The sequence below is a fragment of the Chiloscyllium plagiosum genome, unplaced genomic scaffold (genome assembly GCF_037043375.1).
Source record: "Chiloscyllium plagiosum isolate Xiang-an unplaced genomic scaffold, Cpla_swu_hap1 HiC_scaffold_27, whole genome shotgun sequence".
Classification (NCBI taxonomy): Eukaryota; Metazoa; Chordata; class Chondrichthyes; order Orectolobiformes; family Hemiscylliidae; genus Chiloscyllium; species Chiloscyllium plagiosum.
Window position 1 is genome coordinate 9,522,732 of NW_028270165.1, and position 17,816 is coordinate 9,540,547.

Sequence of the window (17,816 nt, forward strand, 5' to 3'; positions counted from 1 at the left end):
CATATCCCTCTAAACCCTACCCATTCATGTACCCATCCAGCTGCCTTTTGAATGTTGTATTTGGACCAGCCTCCACCACTTCTTCCTGCAGCTCATTCTATACATTTACTACCCTCTGTGTGAAAAGGTTGCCCCTCAGATCTCTTTTGGGTTTTTTTCCGCCCTCACCTTAAACCTGTGCTCTCTTGTTCTGGACCTCCCCCTCCCCCCACAGCAGGGAAAAGATTTTGCCTATTTATCCTATCCATGCGCTTCATGATTTTATAAACCTCTATAAGGTCACCCCTTAGCCTCCAACGCTCCAGGGAAAACAGCCCTAGCCTCCCTTTAGCTCAAATCCTCCAACCCTGGCAATATCCTTGTAAATGTTTCTGAGCCCTTTCAAGTTTCACAACATCTTACTGATAGGAAGGAAACCAGAATTGTGCGCAATGTTCCAAATGTGGCCTAACCAATGTCCTGTACTGCGACAACACAACTTCCCAAATCCTATACTCAGAGGATTGGGAAAGTTTTCAAAACTTACAAAAGACAACCGGGAAAGAATGGAGGGAAAAACCAAACCTTTGAAGGTCAGCTTGGAGGCATCAAGGTCTCAGGACAGGGGGGTGGGGATGACCCCAGCTATGGGCCACGTATGAGCAAACGGTTCCAGATTGATTTACGATATCTGATCGGTACAGACGAGTTGGACCGAAGGGTCTGTTTCTGTACTGTATACCTCTATGACTCTGGCTTTCCACTAATGTTTGCCATGTCAGTATATTCAATTTCTCTCTGGTGTCATTTTGCTTCCCCTTCCCGGGGATGTTAACCATTTTGTGTCTGGTTGTTCCTAAAGAAGCTGTGTGGCAGGTTCACCCTGAATTGACACACATTGTGTTTGCTTCCCAAAATCAGACCTGCTCACTCTCAGCAGGATCCCAGTGTTATGAAAGATATTAACTTTCAGGTGGTGGTATCCAAAATTCAGAGAGATGTCAGTCTTGATGTTTTTGCTTTTCTGCCCCTGTAAGATCCTGAATCAGCACCTTCAGGGGAATTGGTTAGAGCGGAGTGAGAACAGAGGGGGAGAGAGAGTGGGATGGTGCTTTCAATTTTGTGGAATAATAAAAGAAAAGAATATTCGGCAGAAAGTAGAATTCCTTGTTCAGAATTTCTACCCTGCACTGGCAGTGATGACTTTTGTAATCTCTTTTTACAGCGTATTTGAAGATCTGATGGCGGAAGTTTCTCAATCAACAGATGAAGGGCTTATGCCCAAAACATTGACCCTCCTGCTCCTCGGATGCTGTCTGACATCCCTGTGCTTTTCCAGTGCCACATTTTTCGACTGACTCTCCAGCATTTGCGATCCTCACTTCGCCGTGAATGTCTGACAGTCTTTCAGTCCACCAGGACCGCAACGATTTTCGACTGATTTCTGTGAGAGGGATCAAAGCTTTTTGGTTCCTGACTGAGTGAGTATGTTTTCAGCATCACTGGGACTGGACGAGAGACCCCACTGTTGCAGCGCACTGTGCGTGGAGCGTGTAGCAGCTATACGACCTGGAAAGAGGAATTCACGACAGGAAGGGGCTGGAAATTTGATTGTGTGCGGCTGAAGCATCATCCATGGAGAAACCTGAGGAATCCCGCCCCGTGGAGAAAATGTGGAAGTGTGGCGACTGTGGGAAAGGCTTCCGTTTCCCGTCTGCCCTGGAGACTCATCGGCGCAGTCACACCGGGGAGAGGCCATTCCCCTGCCCTGTCTGCGGGAAGGCCTTCAGACATTCCTCCCACCTGCTGGTCCACCAGCAGGACCACACAGGGGAAAGGCCCTTCAGCTGTCCCGATTGTGGGAAGGCCTTCATGTTTTTCTCTGCCCTGTTGGCCCACCAGCGGGTCCACACGGGGAGAGGCCCTTCAGCTGCTCTGAGTGCTGGAAGGCCTTCAGCAATTACTCCAGCCTCCAGACCCACCAGCGGATCCACATGGGGGAGAGGCTCTTCAACTGCCCTGAGTGCGGGAAGGCCTTTACTCGGGTCTCCCCCCTGCTGACCCACCAGCGGGTCCACACGGGGGAGAGGCCCTTCAGCTGCCCCGAGTGCGGGAAGGCCTTTACTCAGGTCTCCACCCTGCTGACCCACCAGTGGGTCCACACGGGGGAAAGGCCCTTCAGCTGCCCCGAGTGTGGGAAGGCCTTCAGCACATCTTCCACCCTGCTGAGGCACCAGCGGGTCCACACCGGGGAGAGCCCGTTCACCTGCTCTCAGTGCGGGAAGGGCTTCACCCGCTCCTCCCACCTGCGGAAGCACCAGCGAGTTCACGTGCCATCGCAGGGGGATTGAAGGAGGAACGGTCAAGTGCCATTATCGATTGGACTATCAATCCGGTTCCGGCGACTCCCGGGTTTGAATCCCACCACGACAGATGGCAGTGGGTGGTGTGGGGGAGAAAGCCCCCATCTGATTCACTCTCTCCCTTGTTAGGAAAGGGAACCGCCATTGTGGGAGAATATTCATTCAGTCGTTCCATCTGCATCCTTCACTCGGTCTGGCCTACACATGACTCCAGACCCACAGCAGTTTGGTTGACTCTACACTGCCCTCTCCCCACTGGCAAATGAGCAGGGAGAAACTTACCAGGATACAGGGTATGGGTTGAAATTGCTGAGTGAGGCAATACTTCCTCCGGATTACGGCTGTAACAAGGATCCAATTACAACCTGGTGCTGCCCAATAGTAAAGACAGTGGGGTGTGTGTGGGCTTTGATCTTGAGCTGTTTAAAAAGCAGCTACTTTGTCTATGCCTTTTTGCAGGGGGGAATCTGAAGATGTAACTAAGTTGAGTCACAATAAAGGTTACCTGAACTTACCGCCGGGCTGAGACTCTTATTGAAAGCTTTGAGCTCCAAGAGTTTTTTAGTTTAAAGCTGCTCCTTTGTTTCAGCCTCCTGCATTGAGTTTCCAATGTCATGTATCAGATGGAGCAGTGAATGAGAAGCTAGTATCGTGAGAAATTGTAAATCTTTCAGGTACTGCGTTGTTTCATCAGCATTGTAAAGTTTACTGACAGCACCAGGAGGTGTATGTTGTGTTCACTAGAAATGATGTGGAGGTGTCGGTATTAGTCTGGGTTGATAAAGTTAAAAAGAAATCACCCAATACCAGGTTGTTGTCCAACAGGTTTATTTGGAAGCACTAGCTTTCTGAGTGCTGCTCCTTCATCGGGTAGCTGTGGAGCAGCATTGTAAGACACAGAACGTATATCAAAAGATCAGTATCATGCAACTGATGGAATATATTGAACAAGCCTAGATTGCTGTCAAGTCTTTCATCTCTTAGAATGGGTGTAGGTTTTGGTTCATTAATGTGTAACTGCCAGAACATCTCTTAAGTCACATTCTTGAGATGACTTAAGGTTTTATAAAAAAGATGACATCTCCGCTCAGACAATGCATTTAAAGGTGTGAGAATTGAGTCTGAAAATGTGTTGCTGGAAAAGCACAGCAGGTCAGGCAACATCCAAGGAGCAGGAGAATCGACGTTTCGGGCATGAGCCCTTCTTCAGGAAAGGTCTGAAGAAGGGCTCATGCCCGAAACGTCGATTCTACTGCTACTTGGATGCTGCCTGACCTGCTGCGCTTTTACAGCAACACCTTTTCAGCTCTGATCTCCAGCATCTGCAGTCCTCACTTTCTTCCTGAGAATTGAGTCTGACAGTATTCTAATCTTGAGTCAGACTGGTTCTATTTCCAAATTCATAAAATATTACATGGATTGACTGCCTGGAAATTGTGTGCTTTTTGAGCAAAATTGAATACATCTGCAAATATAATTCTGCCAATACAAATTCACCCCATAGAATTGTGTGTGGGTGCATGTGAATTTGTGCGTGAGAGTGTGTACATGCTTGGTAAAGTGTGAGTGTGATGGAGTATAAGCCTGAGAGAGTATTGGGGTGTGTGTGTGAGGGGGAGCATGTGTGAGAGAGGTATTAATACAAGCAAGGGGTTGCATTTTGCTAAAACAAGAAAGGGCAGGACTTGTACAGATAATGGTAGGGCCCTGGGTCATGGTATAGAACAGACAGACATGGGGGAGTGGTGTTCAGGTACATAGTTCGTTAGAAGTTGCATCACTGATAGACAGGGCAGTTAAGAAGGTATTTAGCAGCAGAACATTCATTGTTCACACCATTGAGTACAGGGGTTGGGACATCATTTGAGGTTGTATAGGATGTTGGTGAGGCCACTTTCAGAGTACTGAGTACAATTCTGATGGCCCTGTAATCTGAAGTATTCTTATCACAGAGGGTTCGGTAAAGATTTACCAGGAAGTTCCAGGACAGGAGGGTTTGAGTTATAGGGAGAGGCTGGGACTTTATTCACTGGAGGAGAGGAGATGAGGGGGTGACATCATTAAGATTGATAAAATAAGGTGTGGAGGTAAGCTGAATAGCAAAGGGTTCTTACTTAGCATCGGGGAGCTCAAAACTTGGGGGCATATTACTTAAGGTGGGGAGAGAGATTTAAAAGGAACCGGAGGGGCATCATTTTGAAAGAGGGTGGCTTTGTATGTGGAATGAACTTACTGACGATGTGGTAGTTGCCGGCACATTTACAACGTTTAAACAGCATTTGGATAGGTACATGAATAGAAAGGTTTAGAGGGATATGGGCCAAATGCAGGCAAGTGGGACTGGTTTCGTTTGGAATCCTGGTCGGCATGGACGAATTGGACCGAAGGGTCTGTTTCTGTGCTGCATACCTTTATTGAAACCAGTAGAATTCTGAAAGGGGCTTGACAGGATAGATGTAGATAAAATGGATACTATATGAGGAGGGTCATACAATCCCAACAATGTGGATGCAGGCCATTCAGCCCATCTATTCCTCTCTGGCCCTCTGAACAGTATCCCAGCCATATCCAACCCCTTACTCCATATTTCCATGGCCAAGCCACCCTAACCTGTACATCCCTGGTCACTATGGGTAACTTAGCACGGCCAATCCTCCCTAACCTACACCCGAATCTATAAATTACCTTCTCAAGAATGTAATTTAAATGAAGAGCTTTTCTAAGAAAAATGTCAGTCTGACTCAACGTTGCGACACAGACAGAATTCACACCTATTGTCTCTACTTATAATTAGGGCAACGTCTCTTCGAAATGTAGATTCGTTTAGATATAACTGCGTGACTTTACATATGAAGATATCCCTTTGAATGTGCCACATCCCTTTGAAATATAATCTCGTCCATTTACATCTCTTCATTTTAACGGGGTATTTCCGCAAATATTCATGTCCCTTTAAAATGCAGAATGCCCCTTTAGATATGATGCCGTTCCGTTAGATGTCGGAATATCTGTTTAAATTGAGCCGTGAGCTTTCCCAATGTCGACAGGGCTCCTGGAAACGTGGCAGTGTCCCCCCTGCAGCTGCAGAGCGAGACAGGAGAGTTTGTTTTTGTGAATGAGCAGTTGTAGCGCGAGGTGGCTGTTGCTTGGTGACGGTGAGGCTCCCCCGGCCCCGCCCATCCCCCCGTGCAGACGTCACGCGGGGGCGAAGGCGGTTGGGAGGAGAAGTCGCTCGAGCGGGGAAGCGGCGGGAGGGCGGCCGTTAGGAAAATGGCGCCGTGCGGCCCGGGGCAGACACCCGTCACTGGGCACCGCCGCCTTCCTGGCGCAGCTGCTGTGTCACGGCCACACCGGCCGGCTGTACAGCAGGCAGGAGCCGGTGAGCATTCTGGAGGCGGATGGGGTTAAGGGCCTGCTTGGGAACTCGTCGGCCGCCTGGGTGGTGGAGTTCTACTGGTCGTGGGGCGGCCCCTGTGTCAACTATGGGGCCACCTGGAAGGTACTGGGCCCGGGAGGTGAAAGGTGAGGCAGGTTGTGGGGGGGACGGAGGGGAAGGAATGTGGGGACTGTCCTGTCATAGTGACATTTTACACTCACTTTCCATCTGCTTTTACTGGCGCTTGTGCTGTTTACCCCTCACTGTGTGTTTAATCCTTGTGCTGTTTGCCCCTCACTGTTTGTTTAATCCTTGTGCTGTTTACCCCCTCACTGTTTGTTTAATCCTTGTGCTGTTTCCCCCTCACTGTTTGTTTTAATCCTTGTGCTGTTTCCCCCTCACTGTTTGTTTAATCCTTGTGCTGTTTCCCCCTCACTGTGTGTTTATTCCTTGTGCTGTTTACCCATTGCTGTTACTTGTGCAATTGCTGAGGGTAGTGTGTAAATACTAGTGAAGGAGATTATGCACCAGCATGTCTATGTTCCTCAGACATTGAAGGGGCAGGATCTGTTGAGAATGGTTAGTAAAGTATGTGGTGCACGAAGCCTTGTTAACATGGATATAGTTTGTTATTTGGAGAAGTAGACTTTATTATTTAGAGTCACAGAGATGTACAGCACGGAAACAGACCCATTCGGTCCAACCTGTCCATGCCAACCAGATATCCTAAATTAATCTAGTCCCATTTGCCAGCACTTTGCTCATATCTCTCTAATCCCTTCCTATTCATATACCCATCTAGATGTGTTTTAAATGCTGTAATTATACCGGCTACCACTACTTCCTCCAGCAGTTCATTCCATACATGCACCACCCTCTGCATGGAAAAGTTGCCCCTCAGGTACCTTTAATATCTTTCTGCTCTCACCCTAAACCTAAACCTATGCCCTCTAGTTGTGAACCTCACCCCTACACTGATGAAAAGACATTTTAAAAAAAAGTTGAGCAGCCAGAGAAAATGCAATAGCTATAAGAGCCACATGGGGAAAAAGAACTGTGGCTCTACCCTTTAGTTCTCCTCTTGGCATTTGAACACTTAAAATCTGTCAAAAACACCAGCATCGCCACAGCGTATTGTGTCTGTTCCGCGCACCTGCTCGCTGGTGTCACCCAACACATTGTCCATGCTCCTCGTTGTCGGCAGAAAAGGTGACATCGCTTGTCTCTGTTCCTAAAGGTCTTCCTTTTATTTTTAAAGCTGTGTCCTCTGGTCCTAGTCTCTCCTACCAATGGAAACATCTTCCAATTTCATTGCATTGTGGGGATGAAGCCCTACCCTGTCCGGTAATTTCTGCTGGTGTGAGAGACTAGGCCTCAAGTTTAGAGGGAGGAGCTTTCAGACAGATGAGGAAGTGCTTTTCCCACAGGGTTGTGAATCTATGGAATAGTCTAGATTAGAGTGGTGCTGGAAAAGCACAGCAAGTCAGGCAGCATCCGAGGAGCAGGAAAATCGATGTTTTGGGCAAAATGCCTTTGTATGTGAGTTTGTGTATAAGACTGTGCATCAGTGAGTGTGTATTTGCATGTGTGCATGCTTGATAAAGTGTGATTGTGATGGAGAATGAGCCTGCGAGAGGGTGTGTGTGTTGAGAGGGTGCTGTATGTGTATGTCTGAGAGAGAGCGTGTGTATGAGAGAGGTATGGATATAAGTGAGGGGTTGCATTTTACTAAAATAAAGGAGGGCAGGACTTGTACAGGTAATGTTAGGGCCTGGGTTGTGTTGTAGAACAGAGACCCGGGGGTGTTCGGGTTCATTGATCTTGAAAGTTCCATCATTGGTAGACGGGGGTGAAGAAGGTGTTCCGCACACTTAGACCATAAGACATAGGAGTGGAAGTAAGGCCATTCGGCCCATCGAGTCCACTCCGCCATTCAATCATGGCTGATGCGCATTTCACCTCCACTTACCAGCGTTCTCCCCGTAGCCCTTAATTCCTCTAGACAACAAGAATCTATCAATCTCGGCCTTGAAGACATTTAGCGTCCCGGCTTCCACTGCACTCCGTGGCAATGAATTCCACAGGCCCACCACTCTCTGGCTGAAGAAATGTCTCCGCATTTCTGTTCTGAAATGACCCCCTCTAATTCTAAGGCTGTGTCCACGGGTCCTTGTCTCCTCGTCTAACTGAAACAATTTCCTAGCATCCACCTTTTCCAAGCCATGTATTATTTTGTACGTCTCTATTAAGTCTCCCCTCAATCTTCTAAACTCCAATGAATACAATCCCAGTATCCTCAGCCGTTCCTCATATGTTAGACCTGTCATTCCAGGGATCATCCGTGTGAATCTCTGCTGGACACGTTCCAGTGCCAGTATGTCCTTCCTGGGGTGTGGGGACCAAAACTGGACACAGTACTCCAAATGGGGCCTAACCAGAGCTTTATAAAGTCTTAGTAGTACATCTCTGCTTTTGTATTCCAACCCTCTTGAGATAAGAGACAACATTGCATTCGCTTTCTTAATCACGGACTCAACCTGCATGTTTACCTTTAGAGAATCCTCGACTAGCACTCCCAGATCCCTTGTGCTTTGGCTTTATTAATTTTCTCACCATTTAGAAAGTAGTCTATGCTTTTATTCTTTTTGCCAAAGTGCAAGACCTCGCACTTGCTCACGTTAAATTCCATCAGCCATTTCCTGGACCACTCTCCCAACCTGTCTAGATCCTTCTGTAGCCTCCCCACTTCCTCAGTACTACCTGCCTGTCCACCTAACTTCGTATCATCGGCAAACTTCGCTAGAATGCCCCCGGTTCCCTCATCCAAATCATTAATATATAATGCGAACAGCTTTGGCCCCAGCACCGAACCCTGCGGGACACCGCTCGTCACCGGTTGCCATTCTGAAAAAGAACCTTTTATCCCAACTCTCTGCCTTCTGTTAGACAGCCAATCCTCAATCCATCCCAGCAGCTCACCTCGAACACCATGGGCCCTCACCTTGCTCAGCAGCCTCCCGTGTGGCACCTTATCAAAGGCCTTTTGAAAGTCTAGATAGACCACATCCACTGGGTTTCCCTGGTCTAACCTACTTGTTACCTCTTCAAAAAATTCCAACAGGTTTGTCAGGCATGACCTCCCTTTACTAAATCCATGTTGACTTGTTCTAATCAGACTCTGCTCTTCCAAGAATTTAGAAACCCCATCCTTAATGATGGATTCTAGAATTTTACCAACAACCAAGGTTAAGCTGATTGGCCTATAATTTTCCATCTTTTGCCTTGATCCTTTCTTGAACAAGGGGATTACAACAGCCATCTTCCAATCATCCGGGACCTTTCCTGACTCCAGTGACTCTTGAAAGATCTCAACCAATGCCTCTGCTATTTCCTCAGCCACCTCTCTCAGAACTCTAGGGGTATCCCATCGGGGCCAGGAGATTTATCAATTTTAAGACTTTTTAACTTTTCTAGCACTATCTCTTTCGTAATGGCAACCATACTCAACTCAGCCCCGTGACACCCTTTAATTTTTGGGATATTACTCATGTCTTCCACTGTGAATACTGACGCAAAGTACTTGTTAAGTTCTCCTGCTATTTCCTTATCTCCCATCACTAGGCTTCCTGCATCAGTTTGAAGTGGCCCAATGTCTACTTTTGCCTGTCGTTTGTTTCTTATGTACTGAAAGAAACTTTTACTATTATTTCTAATATTACTGGCTAGCCTACATTCATATTTGATCCTCTCATTTCTTATTACACTCTTTGTTATCCTCTGTTTGCTTTTGTATCCTTCCCAATCTTCTGATTTCCCACTGTTCTTAGCCACTTTATAGGATCTCTCTTTTTCTTTAATACATTTCCTGACTTCCTTTGTCAGCCAAGGTTGTCTAATCCCTCCCCGGTTAATCTTTCTTTTCTTGGGAATGAACCTCTGTACAGTGTCCTCAATTATACCTACAAACTCCTGCCATTTTTGCTCTACTGAGCCTTCATTGTTCACATAGGTAAAACCTACCTCTTGCAAAAATGCCATCCCTTATTCCCAATTCCTCCGCTTCCGCCGTATCTGCTCCCAGGAGGACCAGTTCCACCACAGAACACACCAGACGGCCTCCTTCTTTAGAAACCGCAATTTCCCTTCCCACATGGTTAAAGATGCCCTCCAACGCATCTCGTCCACATCCCGCACCTCCGCCCCCACCCCTCCAACCGTAACAAGGACAGAACGCCCCTGGTGCTCACCTTCCACCCTACCAACCTTTGCATAAACCAAATCATCCGCCGACATTTCCGCCACCTCCAAAAAGACCCCACCACCAGGGATATATTTCCCTCCCCACCCCTTTCGGCCTTCCGCAAAGTTCGTTCCCTCCGTGACTACCTGGTCAGGTCCACGCGCCCCCTACAACCCACCCTCCGATCCTGGCACCTTCTTCTGCCACCGCAGGAACTGCAAAACCTGTGCCCACACCACCTCCCTCACCATTCAAGGCCCTAAAGGAGCCTTCCACATCCATCAAAGTTTTACCTGCACATCCCCTAATATCATTTATTGTATCCGTTGCTCCCGATGCAGTCTCCTCTACATTAGGGAGACTGGACGCCTCCTAGCAGAGTGCTTTAGGGAACATCTCCGGGACACCCGTACCAATTACCCTCACCCCCCGTGGCCCAACATTTCAACTCCCCCTCCCACTCTGCCGAGGACATGGAGGTCCTGGGCGTCTTTCACTGCCGCTCCCTCACCACCAGACGCCTGGAGGAAGAACGCCTCATCTTCTGCCTTGGAACACTTCTACCCCAGGGCATCAATGTGGACTTCAACAGTTTCCTCATTTCCCCTTCCCCCACCTCACCCGAGTTCCAAACTTCCAGCTCAGCACAGTCTCCATGACTTGTCCTACCTGCCTATCTTCTTTTCCACCTATCCACTCCACCCCCCCCCCCCCCCCCCCGCCCCCGACCTATCGGCTTCATCCCCTCCCCCACTCACCTATTGTACTCTATGCTACTTTCTCCCCACCCCCACCCTCCTCTAGCTTATCTCTCCATGCTTCAGGCTCTCTGCCTTTATTCCTGATGAAGAGCTTTTGCCCGAAACGTCGATTTTACTGCTCCTCGGATGCTGGCTGAACTGCTGTGCTCTTCCAGCACCACTAATCCAGAATTCATTGTTCACATGCTGAGTACAGGAGTTGGGACATTATGTTGGAGATGCACACAGAAAGTACTTTACTCAGAGGGTGATAGATGTCTGGAATGCATTGCCAACAGAAGTAGAGGCAGGGACGGTAGATTCATTTAAGGTGCATCTGGGCAGGGGAGATCCAAGATGGTGGCGACCCAGCAAGTCTGAGTCTGTCGTGCTCTGCCCAAGACTCAGGCAAAGTGGGCTGCCTGCCTCCACCACACCTGCCAAATCATTTAAATAGCTTTTATTTGAATACAGCTAGTTATTTTGCACCAAACTTGAGCAATTTAGTGCCTCATTAAAATGACTAAAGGAAAGAATGCTCGCAGCACATAGGAACCCCACCCCAGCTGCAGCAGAGGCGTCCGCAGCTGCCCCCGGGGACTTAACTATGGTGGTGAGCCTCGTTGCAGTGATTTCTAAGCTTGAAGAGGAGATCGCCATCTTCATAGAGTCCAGGAGCAGGTGGGAGTCGCTCTCGGTCACGCTGCAGAAGCACAAGCGAGATATTGCAAGAATCGAACATCGAGTCGGAGGGGCGGAGCTAAAGGTCGCGACCTCCGAGGCTGCTGCAGAATCAGCCGTGGGTCGGGTCTGGACTCTCGAACAGCGAATCCGGGCCTTAGAAGATCACATCAACAACCTCAAAAATCGAGGTCGTCGAGAAAATATTTGTTTGCTGGCCCTTCCCAAACGGGAAGAGGAAGGCCAGTTTACGACGTTTCTGGAGCAGTGGCTTCCACAGTTATTGAATCTGGAGGCTGGATCAGGCCAGGTCAGGGTAGAATGGGCCCACCGGGTTGCAATACACAGGCCTGGCTTGGACCAGCGCCCCCACCCGGTCCTGTTCTGGCTGCAGTGCTTTTTGGAGAAGCCGATGCTCCTGGAAGCTTCCAGAAATCTTGGGAAAGATCCCCAAGCCATGATTTACAAAGGATCCAAGATTATGCTATTTCAGGACTTTCCCCAGCTCTGGTCCAAAAGAGGAGGGCGTTTAAGGGATTTAAACATTCAGTGCTACCCAGCAGCGCTATGTTTTAGCCACGAAGGGTCCGTATATAACTTTGGATCGCCGGAGAAGGCCAAAGAATGTTTGGACTCTCTTAGATAAATTGTAAGAGTTCACTCGTGTGATGAATGATGTTGTTCTGCCCTCCCCCTTCTCTGGTTCACCTTTTTTTTTCTCTTTTATTACTTTATTGCTTAATATTATCTCCAGGGAGTAGGGAGGGGCGGGCTTATCTGTTCTCCACTCTGCGATTTTCTCCTCTCTTTTTTGTAAATATATATAGACTGGGTGGTCTAGTAGATTTAGGTGAGGAGGGGTCTCTGCTTTGTCTTATTTTTTTTCTTTCTTTTAAAGCTGGGTTGTTTTCCCCCTGTTATTTTGTATTACCCTAATTAATTATTATCTGCTGAGACTGTAATTTTATAGTTTTATGTTTATACGTGGTATTAACATCACCAAATATATGTAGGTTTTGATGTGGGTGTGTGGGGAGGGGGAGGAGGGTAGGGTACTCATTGTTAACTTTAGCTTGGTCATACACTTGAATTTTCTTCACTTTATTATGGAGTGCCTGGGTCGAGGGTGGGGCACTGGTCGGGAGAGGATATGATGGGTTTTCGGAAAGGAAGTGATTCCCCCGGAAACGTGGGGAAAAATCTCTGTTTAAACATGTTATTTTTTTTATTTAGAAATCGTTTTTTATTATATTAGTGTGAGTGTTATAAAGAATCTCTCTTTTTGTGAATTTTCTATGGTCCAAGCTCAGGGTGTTTTGGATGGGGTTTCTCCTCCCGGGGGTCTCGGACTTGCCTGGACGATTATGGTGTGTCATTCGCTTAAATGGTGCACCTGGAATGTCAAGGGGAGTAATTCTCCAGTCAAAAGGAAGAAAATATTACCAAACCTCAAAAAAGAAAGGGTTGATATAGCTCTTCTACAGGAGACCCATTTATTGGATAAAGAACACTTGAAATTACAACAGGGTGGATTTGATCAGGCCTTCTTTTCTTCCTTCAGCTCAAAATGTAGGGGAGTAGTCATTCTTATTTGGAAGAATCTCCCTTTCGAAATCCTAAGTCAGATAAAAGATGAATCTGGACGATAAATACTAATTAAAGCCCTTATAAATGGAGAGGAATATGGGATTTTAAACCAGTTTTGTCCCCCGGCACATCCTTTCAAATTTATAACGGAAGCCTTCTCCAAACTGATGGTTCTTGGTGCTCGTCATACAATTATAGGGGGAGACTTGAATTGCATTATGGAGCTGGAAATAGACAGGATACCCAAGAGTACTGCGGGTGTATCCCCCAGATCTAGACAATTGGCGGATTTGAATCAAGAATTAGGATTAATAGATGTGTGGAGGTGCCTCCACCCGCACGGCAGAGATTTCTCTTTTCACTCTAATCGACATAAATGTCACACTAGAATTGACATGTTTTTTGCCCCCTCGACTTTTTTAAATTCCATATCATCCTGTAAAATAGGTGATATGATAATTTCTGATCACGCTGCTGTGTACATGGAAATCAAGGCTAGGAACAATGAGGCATCCCCCTGACATTGGCGTATGGATTATAGTAAATTTGCAAAATATTTTTCTCAAGAATTTAAAGCTTTCTTGGAAATTAATTCAGGTACGGCTAGTAACCCGTCAATGATGTGGGAGACTATTGAAGCTTATGCGCGAGGTCTGATCATTTCATACTCGGTGACCCAGAAAAAATTAAAGGGAGAACAACAGCATCTACTTGCTGCTCGCTTAAAAGCAGCTGAAACAGCATACGCTGACAGACCTTCTATTGCCAAATTACAAAGGGTTATGACCCTTAGGACAGCTCTGAATACCGACTTCACCCAAATGGCAAAGAGGGAAATATTATTTGCAAAACAAAGATTATATGAATTTAGCGATAAACCTGGTAGATACTTCGCATTTCTTGCAAGGAAAAAAAAGGGCCCCTCAAGCTATCACAGCTATCAGGGAAGTGCTGGTACTCTGACTCACATCATAAAGGGATCAACACAATCTTCAGAAAGTTTTATTCTGATCGCAGGATTGTGAAGATAGAGCCAGGAGGAAGCAGTCCTTTTTTAAAAGCCTGGCCTTTCCGGACTTAATCCCGGAACAGGTATCGGTCCTGAATGCTCCCCCAACAACCCAGGAAATACTTGACACAATCAGGCAACTTCAGAGCAGTAAGGCACCTGGCCCAGAGGGCATTCAGGTTGAATTTTACAAAGAGTTCACAGGAGTATTAGCTGGCCCACTTATGGACATGTATAACTACTCATATAAGTCAGGGCTGCCTCCTGCCTTTACTAAAAAAGATGAATATCTCCCTTATTCTCAAAAAAGGAAAGGATCCAGAAGATTGTGCATGATACAGACCAATATCCTTGCTAACTGTAGATTTTAAAATTCTCTCTAAAACATTAGCATTGAGGCTAGAGAGGGCCAGAAAAGAGGAGCAGACTAGGTTTATTAAGGGCCGTAGATCATCTAATATTAGAAGGGTCTTGAATGTGAATCAAGTCTGTCATCAGGAAAAAATACCAGGAATATAGTCTCATTGGACGCGGAGAAGGCATTCGACAGAGTTGAATGGTCATACCTGTTCTATACATTAGAAAGGTTTGGTGTTGGAAATGTATTTGCCAAATGGGTCTCAACACTGTACAATGATCCCAAAGCAGTTGTGATCATCAATGGATTAGGCTCAGGTAGCTTCAGTGTGGGTAGGGGCTGCTGTCCGGGATGTCCTCTCTCTCCGTTGCTATTCACGCTAATAATTGAACCACTGGCGGAAGCGATAGGGGCTGACTCTAATATAACGGCCCCGAGGGTTGGTACAGGTAAACATAAAATTACCCTATATGTAAATGATCTCCTTTTTCTTAGTAATCATCTGATGTCCGAGCCCCTCTCCATCCAAGTTATTAATGCATTTTCAGGCTACAAAATTAATTTTTCAAAATCAGAGGCATGCCTCACTAGTATGTCCCACTTATTGGACCGATCCCACTTCCCCTTTCGTTGGTTTCTGGAGGGTTTCTTATACTTGGGCATTTTTATTACCCCAGTATTTGGCCAGCTATCCAAGGCCAATTTTGTGCATCTATTGGAAAGGGTAAGACAGGACCTTTAACGTTGGGGAGACCTTCCAATTTCCTGGCTAGGTAGAATAGCCCTAATTAAAAAGAATGTCTTGCCCCGTCTCTTATACCCTATGAGAATGCTTCCGGTGATGCTGCCGAGGACGGCACTCCGCAAATTGTATGGTTGGCTGGGTTCTTTCATCTGGAATCCTAGACGGCCCCTCATTAAGTTAAGGAAGCTACAACTTCCACAGGCAAGGGGGGAGGGCTGGATTTTTCAGACTTTAGGAAGTCTCAGTTAAGCTACATAGCTGATTGATTGCGGGTCAGACATGACCCAATCTGGATGGACATCGAGGCTTCTCAAGTACAGTGCCCTCTTATTAACCTCTTATTTTTAGATCAGATGAAAATCATTACGAGCCACTGTAGAAACCCTACAATACTCGACACAATTAAAGCTTGGAATATAATGCAGCAAAACGAGGGTAATTCACAAAAAACATCCCCCTATACTCCTATAGTGGGGGCATGGGGTTTTCAATCGGGGCTTATAGATGCCACATTCAAATCCTGGAGATCCAGCAGTATCTCCTGTTTAGGGGATCTGTTTGAGAAGGGGGTCCTGATGTCTTTTGAACAGCTGCATCAGAAATTTGGATTACCTAACGGAGACCTCTTTCGATACTTCTACATTCGAGACTACATACAGAAGATGACTGCGTTATTAGATGTTCTTTATAAATCAGATAGACAACGTAGATTGTTGTGGCCAATGGGTGTACCCTCGGTCAGCACTCTTTATCATTTATTACGTGATGATGTGTCGGAAGACATGGACCGTCTGCTTAGAACATGGGATCAGGATTTGGGGCTGGAAATTTCTACAGAAATGTGGAATGACATCTGGGAAAATGCCAAAAAAAAATCTCCGTTTGTAACAGAACCCAGGCCATTCAGTTAATGATACTTCATAGGGCCCATATGGCCCCGGAATGATTGGCAAAATTTAGGAGCATCTGCAATGCGTCCCAAATGTAAAATAGAGGTCGGCATTCTTACACACCGCTTATGGACATGCCATAAGATCCTCAAATACTGGACCGAAGTAGTAAACGCCCTGACAGAAATCTTGGGAATGGAAATTACAGTAGATCCAGTATCTCCTCTTCTGGGCTTCTCAAGCTTATCTTCTGTGGATGTGCACGGGAGGAAATTATTTTCCATTCTCTCCTTCTATGAAAGGAAAAATATCTTGGTAAACTGGGTGACTGAGGGCCCTCTTGGCCTTCCAAATTGGCACAGATTAATCATGGAATGTATTCCTCTTGACTTCCTTACAAATATGGTGCACCAAAAAACTGAATTATTGTATAAAATGTGGCAGCCCTTTTTGAATTACATAGATACAGATATTTCGGCCATTCTTTCAAGGGCTTTCATTTAGTTGAGGTAACAGTTCTGGCTGGTCCCTTGGGAGAGGAATCCCGCATGAATACGGGTTTTATTACAACTTATGTTAACTCATTACGAGCATGTATTTCACTACTTCATTACCATGTTATCCTTGTTTCTTTTGACTAATGTAAGATATTTGATCATACACTCTGGTTAGTTATAGGTTAGATTCGTAGTTAGTTGAGTTTTGTCTTTTTCTTTTTTATATCTCTTTTTGTTTCACAAGTTTTGGCTATTTATTTAAGATTTAATTGTATATTAGTGTTCGTACTTGTGCTTTTTTTACTTGTAAACTGGTAAAACATGTTAAATTTTCAATAAAAATATATTTTTTTTAAAAAACGTGCATCTGTACAGATGCATGAGTAGGGGGAGAGCAGAGGGATACAGATTCAGGAATTGTGCAATAGGTTTAGACAGGGGATTTGGATCGGCTTAGGCTTGAAGGGCTGAAGGGCCTGTTCCTGGGTTGTAAATTTTCTTTGTTCTATGTTGAGGTTGTACAGGATGTTGGTGAGGCCATTTTGTTTAGAGTACTGAGTACAGTTCTGGTCACCCTGTAATAGGAAGAATATTATTAGAGACGGTTCGGTAAAGATTTACTTTGACGTTGCCAGGAATGGAGGGTTTGAGTTATAGGGAGAGGCTGGGATTTTTTCACTGGAATGGAGGAGGTTGAGGGATGACCTTACTGAGATTTAAAAAATCATGAGGGGTGAGGGTAAGGAGAATAGCGAGGAACATGCGCGGTTATGTAGAGTCAGGGGTGGGGAAGTGAAACAAAATTGTGGCTCTCCCCTTTTTTCCTCCTTTTGGCTTTGGCCAGTTGAATCTGTCCGGAACGGGCCTGGTCCTCCTGCCAATCAGAACCCCAGCCATTGTCTGAATGCGGAAGTTCGACCATGAGCTTCTGAAGTTGCTGTTGCTCCTCTCTCTCTGAATGAAGATTGAGCTTCAGTCCAGACTGCAACTTCCTTTCTCTGTTTAACATCTGGGAGTACCGCACTCTCTTTTCTCGCCCTCTTTCCCATTTCTTTTCTCATCCTTGGGTTCAGCTGTTGGTTTGTAGGAGCTGAGGGAAAAAGAAAATCAATTGAGGTGAAGGGACAGACTCTGGAAAAGGTTGGTCTAGATCTGTGCCTGTTAATCTTTGACAGGCTTTGTTTCCTGAGCATGACACATTTACTTGTCTGGCAAAAAAGGATGGCCTCTTAATCCATGTTGGGGATGGAAGTGGATTATGCTGTGGGTGACTTGCTCGTAGTAGTCCAATAAGTATTGGATAAGTAATCATGACACACAAACCGTGAGTTATTGACTGTTTATTTGGAAC

The 17,816-nt window shown here is 46.1% G+C and overlaps 1 protein-coding gene across 1 annotated transcript in view; it reads left to right on the plus strand.

Moving 5' to 3' along the window:
• The first annotated feature begins 637 nt into the window (after nt 1-637).
• The window catches only part of LOC148143044 (uncharacterized), a 36,714-nt gene continuing 19,535 nt past the window's right edge, over nt 638-17,816 (plus strand). Inside the window, exons 1-2 of the mRNA XM_087975777.1 lie at nt 638-677; nt 1,630-2,309. Of these exons, the coding sequence (XP_087831903.1) occupies nt 638-677; nt 1,630-2,309 (720 nt within the window). The remainder of the gene's footprint in view (nt 678-1,629; nt 2,310-17,816) is intronic.